Source organism: Hyperoodon ampullatus (assembly GCF_949752795.1).
Source record: "Hyperoodon ampullatus genome assembly, chromosome: 2".
In the NCBI taxonomy this organism is placed as follows: domain Eukaryota; kingdom Metazoa; phylum Chordata; class Mammalia; order Artiodactyla; family Ziphiidae; genus Hyperoodon; species Hyperoodon ampullatus.
This window is the reverse complement of record NC_136915.1, coordinates 99,352,392-99,359,360: the sequence shown is the minus strand read 5'-3', so window position 1 is coordinate 99,359,360 and position 6,969 is coordinate 99,352,392. Positions and strand designations below refer to the sequence as shown.

The window sequence follows — 6,969 nt, the reverse complement described above, 5'->3', positions numbered from 1 at the left end:
CAGGCTGGTTGCTAGTGTGAGGGTGGGTGTGTGGGCTGAGAAGGGAAGATGAGGGTCAGCAGATGTGATGCTTACGGGAGGTGCTGAAGTTTTGCTCATCTGAACAGGGAATCTTAGTTTGTCTCTTTGGCAAAAGATCTTTGATACAAAGGCTGGGTTCCAGCTATGCCCCAACAGAGTCAACTCATGTGGCTGAATTCTCGGTCCTTACTGTTATGCGCTGTCTTAGTCCCTTTGGGCTAATATAACTGAATACCAAAGACTAAGTGACTTAGAAACAAGAGAGATTTATTTCCCACAGTTCTGGAGGCTGGGAAGTCCAAGATCAAGGCATCAGTAGAACCTGTGTCTGGTGAGAGCCAACTTCCTGGTACATAGATGGTGGAAGGGGCAAGGGAGCTCTGTGGGATCCCTCTTATAAGGACACTAATCCCATTCATGAGGGCTCCACCCTCATGACCTAATAACCTCCCAAAGCCTCCAACTACTTTGACTTGAGGGTCAGAATTCAACCTATGAGTTTTGGGGGGACACAGTCAGTCTATGGTGTGTACTCTTTAGAAAGAGTACATTCTGGCTAAGTTTAGGAGCCTGCCACCAAAGTCTATTTCTTTCTCTTCTGTGTGTTCTGCTTGCCTCCCTATTGCACAGTCTTTCCGATAAGCTAGCAGAAAGCCAGAATATTACATAGTCAGTGCTCCCAGCGCCTCTCCCACCCAGAGTGGCATTCTTATCTAGTCCCTGAGTAAATGAATGCTGAGTCTTCTCCATGCTACGAACATGCCCCCACCCAGCCCCCATTCTTTCCATCTTCTTGCTGAGTGTTCCTGGCTCTGTGCTTCCTCTTGGTCCATCTCACTTCCTGAAACACCACTGAAGAGCATTGCTTATCTTGATGGATCTTAAGTAGCTCTCCATGGGCAGGGGAAATAAGAGCAGCAGCATTTTCACTTTCAGCCCACATAGAACTGTCCTCCAGGCTTCTGGGAGCCCAGGGGTGTACGGCCTGCGTTGAGGCTGAAAGTGATGGCCCTGTGATGGACTGTCTCTAAGGAGAGGGGGAGAAGGGGTTCCATCAGAGAAGAGAAGGAATGGGCGAGTTGTGAGTTCTGGATTGTGGCTGCTGCACCTGGACCTCTGGCAAGATGTCTGGCAAGAGCTAGGCTGACTGGCCCACACGGATCTTGTTGGCACATATGTCACCTGGGAGTCTCCACCTGGAAAGCGAGATGCCAGTCAACAGCACTGCCGTGTCCTTGGCCAACACTACCTACATCACTGTGGAGATTCTCATTGGGCTCTGTGCCATAGTGGGCAACGTGCTGGTCATCTGGGTGGTCAAACTGAACCCCAGCCTGCAGAACACCACCTTCTATTTCATTGTCTCCCTAGCCCTGGCTGACATTGCTGTCGGGGTGCTGGTCATGCCTTTGGCCATTGTCATCAGCCTGGGTGTCACAATCCACTTTTATAGCTGCCTTCTCATGACCTGCCTGCTGCTGATCTTCACCCATGCCTCCATCATGTCCTTGCTAGCCATTGCTGTGGACCGATACCTGCGGGTAAAGCTCACGGTCAGGTAACTTGCTTGGAGAGGGGTGGTGTGGGGCAGTGATAGAGGTGCCTGGGAAATGGGGCTACAACCTCCAGATCTCAGACTTTTTGAGTGGAAACAAATCCAAATTGGCCTCTGAGCTTGAAAGAGGTTCTTTTCACCATTTGGTGTGTGAAGGGTTTAACAACAATGAGCAGAGACTTGGGAACTAGAAACAGAGGAACACTCCAATCCCTCCCCGCTGACTACAGAAGTATATGCTCAGTACCCCGGGGGCTAAAGATGACAAAAACTCGATGCACCTTTAATTAATGAAAAATGCTCTTGACTTTTAGAAATGATAGAAACATACTAGATGATAAGATAAGCAGAGAGAAAAGAAGGAGATAAACTGATGTTTCTCTTCTTTGCAAATGTAGGCTATTTTAAAGTTGTTTTAATTTTGCTTCCTCTTCCATGTTGAGAAGGAGACCACAAAAGTTCTCCGTTACAGAAAGTAGTAACAACTTTTCAGTTGACCATTTGAGCAGAAGAGATTGCCAAATGAAGAAATCAAATCCCCAGGTGTCCTGAATTACATTGGTATCTTGTTGCTCCTCTCTTCTCTTGGGGAAAGAGCATGGTGAGGGAGCTACAGACAACTTTTGATACAAATGAGCCTGGGTTCAAATCCCAGATCTTGAGGCCTGATATTGGGCAAGTTATTTAGCTTTCTGCATCTCAGTTCCTCATCATAGTGTTAAGATGCTCTGAACTCAGATTCACCTCCATTCCATTTTAGCTCCAACACTTTTAGCTTCTACAAGTTGCTTAACTTGTCTGTTTCATTTTTTTTTCACCTATAAAATGGGGATGATAATTGCACCTTCCCCATAAGATCAAATGAGATAATACACGTAAAGCTCTTAGAAAAATGCCCAGCACACAGTCGGTGCTCAGTAAATGGTAGCTGTAACTACTATGATTTTCACCATTACCATCAATGAAATGGAGATTGTCATAAAAATATCTCCAGTTTATCATGAGATTTTATTGAGAGAAAGTCTACTGAGTACATAGCCAGTACTTAACAAAATCTGCTTCCTTCTTATAGCCTGTGTAGAATGTTGTCAGGAAGAATGGTTTAAGGAGAAATGGTGACTTTTGATTGGATGAGTCTTTTAAGGTCCTGGAAGCACCTCAACATGACTTTTGCAACTCCATGAGAGTGGAGTGTAACTCAAACCCCAAGTGTGGTGCAAATAGAGAAGCAGGGGCAGACACAGGTAGGGGGTAAGTGTGGGACAGGCAGAGTCTAATTTATGGACAGCAGCACAACAGCCAAAAAACAAAACAAACAAACAAAAAAAACCAGTGCAGAGCACAGCAGGCAAACATGCTTTGAGCAGATTATTTCTCCCCAGGTAAGGCGATCCCAGGAGACTTTGATCGATAACTCTTACCTCCCAGGGACTGAAGAATTCTTGGGCTGGAAATGGAACTGTGAATGGGGTACACAAACCCCTGACTCTAGGCAACGTACTCCTGCTGCTTTGGAGGTTGTACTTCTTTAGAAAAGTTCCCAGAGAACTTTGCTGTATTTTTCTCTAATCATTGTCTGCTCATCTTGTCTTCATATCCAGTAGAGTTTAGCTGAAATCACCATAGAATACCAACACCCTCCAGCTCCATCCCCCCCGACAACCCATTAGCAATTCCTGCTGTGAACTCACCGACTCCCTTCCATTTCAACAGATACAAGAGGTTCACCACTCAAAGAAGAATATGGTTGGCTCTGGGCCTTTGCTGGCTGGTGTCATTCCTGGTGGGATTGACTCCCATGTTTGGCTGGAACATGAAACTGAACTCAGAGTACCACAAAAATCTCACCTTCCTTTCCTGCCAATTCCGTTCCGTCATGAGGATGGACTACATGGTCTACTTCAGCTTCTTCACTTGGATTTTCATTCCCCTGGCTGTCATGTGTGCCATCTACCTTGACATCTTCTATGTTATCCGGAACAAACTCAATCAGAACTTTTCTAACTCCAAAGAGACAGGTGCATTTTACGGACGGGAGTTCAAGATAGCCAAGTCTCTGTTTCTGGTTCTTTTCTTGTTTGCTTTGTCCTGGCTGCCTTTATCCGTCATCAATTGTATCATCTACTTTAATGGTGAAGTACCACAAGTTGTGCTGTACTTGGGCATCCTGCTGTCCCATGCTAACTCCATGATGAACCCTATTGTCTATGCTTATAAAATAAAGAAGTTCAAGGAAACCTATCTCTTGATCCTCAAATCCTGTGTGATCTGCCAGCCCTCTAATTCCTTGGACTCAATCACTGAGCAGACTTCTGAGTAACTATCCATGAAAGATGACTCTCCGTCCCATTACCCTTCAGATTCAGCATGGACAAGCACTTAAGGGCCTATCCACCTGGGCCATGGGCTCTCACATGTTTGATTCCTTCCAGTGATGTGGGAAGCATTTGGCTGGCTGTCTCCAATTTTATCTTCCCTACTACCCTCTTTCTCTAATTCAATTTTTTCTTGTCCTTTTCTAATTCAATTTTCTGGGTGTCTGACTTGAGGACAATGTTCTATTGTTACTACTGCCCGTGTCCCTCCTTCCCAAACAGAAGTCATGGAATCTGAAGGATGCCTCATTGACTTACTGCAAAAGGGTCCCAACTGGGCTGGACATGTACATAATGGTGACTCAGTTCTACTCCATTATGGAACTAAGCAGAGAACCCTGCTCTCAGCAGATACCTGGATGATGGATGGAATGCAAGGAGTGAACTGAGTTTAAGAGGGACTTAACTTGCTGGATTCACCTGTAAATGTATTTGAGTAAATAAAAGATGATAACTAATTGTTGTGTAGCTCTTTGCTGAGGGTCAGGGTCACTTGGGTCTTGAAGACCCAGCTGGCTGTTCCTGGGACTCAGCCTGCTTCTACCTGATGCCATGTGGCACGTTCGCCTGTGTAAATTCTAGGACCCTCACCCATGGCCCCAGAACACCCTGCTCCTTTTTCCAGGGCTGATCAGAGCATTTGCAACTTTATGAACCATTCATCAAGAGTTAGAGAAGAAATGATTCTTAGAGCTGAGTCTTAATCATCTCCTCTGGTATTTTATTATTTAATAGGAATAGCGGGAGTGTGGCAAAAAGAGACACCAGATAGCTATTATTTGTTGAGCACTTTCTATGTACTATTTTGCATGCATTCTCTCTTTTGGTCCTGACAGTCTTCTAGGTACCACCATTATTACCATCTCTATTTTGCAGAAGAGAAAACTGAGGCACAGAGGTGTTAAGTAACTTGTTCACGATCACACAGTTAACAAGTATGAGAGCCAGGATTTCAAGGCAGTCCTGCCTTATGGGAGAACCCAAGATTCTTACTACCTATCCCTAGACATGCAGAGTAAATTGTCATTTCTGCAAAGCCCAAACTCTTAAGTCACCTTACATACAATTAACAGAATCATGGGTACAAACTATGATTTGTATGCTCAAGGACTGCTGGGGGCTTCCCTGGTGGCGCAGTGGTTGAGAGTCCATCTGCTGATGCAGGGGACACGGGTTCGTGCCCTGGTCCGGGAAGATCCCACATGCCGCGGAGCGGCTGGGCCCGTGAGCCATGGCCGCTGAGCCTGCGCGTCCGGAGCCTGTGCTCCGCAACGGGAGAGGCCACAGCAGTGAGAGGCCCGCGTACCGCAAAAAAAAAAAAAAAAAAAAAAAAAAAAAAGGACTGCTGGGTTTTTTGCCTTAACTGCTGTTGCCAGTTGGGACACCAGACAGGGCTGGCGTTCTAGTCAAGTCATTCGGGCATTGAGTGTGGCTCTGGAAGTTTGAGGTGGCATCTCTGATTGGGCTATCCAAACTTGCAGCTGTGGACTCTCACTCCCAAGACAATAAGTATATTAACTTGATGAGAGCAGCAAGTTGGGGATTTCAGTTAAACCACATCAGAGCAGATAACTGTACTGAAAATGTTTTTCTTATTAATTCTTAGCCAATCTTGAAAGGTTATCCTGACCCTAATCTTAGGCCAGAGCCTGATAAGCCTATTTATCTTGTTAACATTTCACTTCAGGGAAATGTCCTCGTGTCTTCTCTTGTCAGCCCAGGAATGATCAACACTATGTGCGATGTTGAAAAACTCGCACATAGCATTTTCTACTAATGCCAAACTAGTTGGTCACCCCGCCCACCCACTTCCTGGTGCCATTCACAATCTTATGTTAGAGGCAGAGGACTACAATGCACCCCCGCCCTCCATTACTGGGGGTCCCTGGACGTGGGAGGGGATTTTTTTCCTGACGAATTCCCCATCAACATTTTGGGGGATCTTTCTTCTTTCAAAATACAAGCCTCCCCCACCTCTAATTTTTTCTTAATGGTATCCCTTCTTTTTTTTTTTTTTTTTTTTTTTTTGTGGTACGCGGGCCTCTAACCGTTGTGGCCTCTCCCGTTGCGGAGCACAGGCTCCGGACGCACAGGCTCAGCGGCGATGGCTCACGGGCCCAGCCGCTCCGCGGCACGTGGGATCTTCCCGGACCGGAGCACGAACCCGTGTCCCCTGCATCGGCAGGCGGGCTCTCAACCACTGCGCCACCAGGGAAGCCCATGGTATCCCCTCTTTTGATTTCAGCATTTTCCCCCGCATTAATTTTTGTGTTTAGTTAAAATGCCCCTCCAGGACGAGGCCCTGGGTCTACTCTGGGGCATTGGGTGCTCCTGGCACACTGTTCTGCCCACGACTCACCTTTGCCCAGTTGGAGACTTGAGGGAAGTGCTGGTTTGTTCTTGGCCTCTAACCCAGTTGCTATAGCAACATTTGGCATGTGCCCTTTTAGGAAACTTGATTTAAAGGGACCGCTTGCCTCACAAGAAAACAGCAGTCTGTCCTGAGTCATTTGGTGTCATCAGACAAGCTGTAGCTCCTGAGTTTCAGAAAAACTTTTTTTTTTCTCCCTTTCTCCTCCTCCCCTCCTCTCTCTTTTCCTTTCTGACAGTCACTGCTTAGCAAACCCACTGAAGGCTTGTAGGAAGTTGTATTTTGGGGGCTTGAGAGTCATTGAGAATCTCTTGAGCTAGGGGGCTCCACCAGCCCAGAAGAGGCCCTTACAGTGAACAGTCTTTTGGCATGAACTCAAAAAAGATGAACTAAGACTCACTGATGAGGAGTTGGGCTGGAAGCGGCGAGATTTACCCTGGTTTCAGGTTTAGAGATTAATGTCACTGGAGTTTCCCTGAGTCTGTCTCCTGGCTAGCTCCCTTCAGCTAAACATTGTCAAAGGTGGCTGTTGGGCTTTCATTTTAAAGGAATAAGATAAAAAGACCACCGAGACAAAACTGAGGTTTGCTTCCTCCTTCCTCCTCCATACAGATTCACTGGAACAAAGGTAGATGCTGAGTAGCTGG

At 46.4% G+C, this 6,969-nt stretch overlaps 1 protein-coding gene across 1 annotated transcript; it reads left to right on the top strand.

Annotated features, from left to right (window-relative positions):
- Positions 1 to 1,196: 1,196 nt before the first annotated feature.
- ADORA3 (adenosine A3 receptor) lies at positions 1,197 to 3,896 on the top strand (the record flags this gene model as incomplete). The annotated part of the gene is made up of 2 exons (XM_079696514.1): positions 1,197 to 1,579; positions 3,290 to 3,896. The coding sequence occupies 2 exons, from the start codon at positions 1,197 to 1,199 to the stop codon at positions 3,894 to 3,896; spliced, it is 990 nt and encodes a 329-aa protein (XP_079552640.1).
- Between the last annotated feature and the right edge of the window lie 3,073 nt (positions 3,897 to 6,969).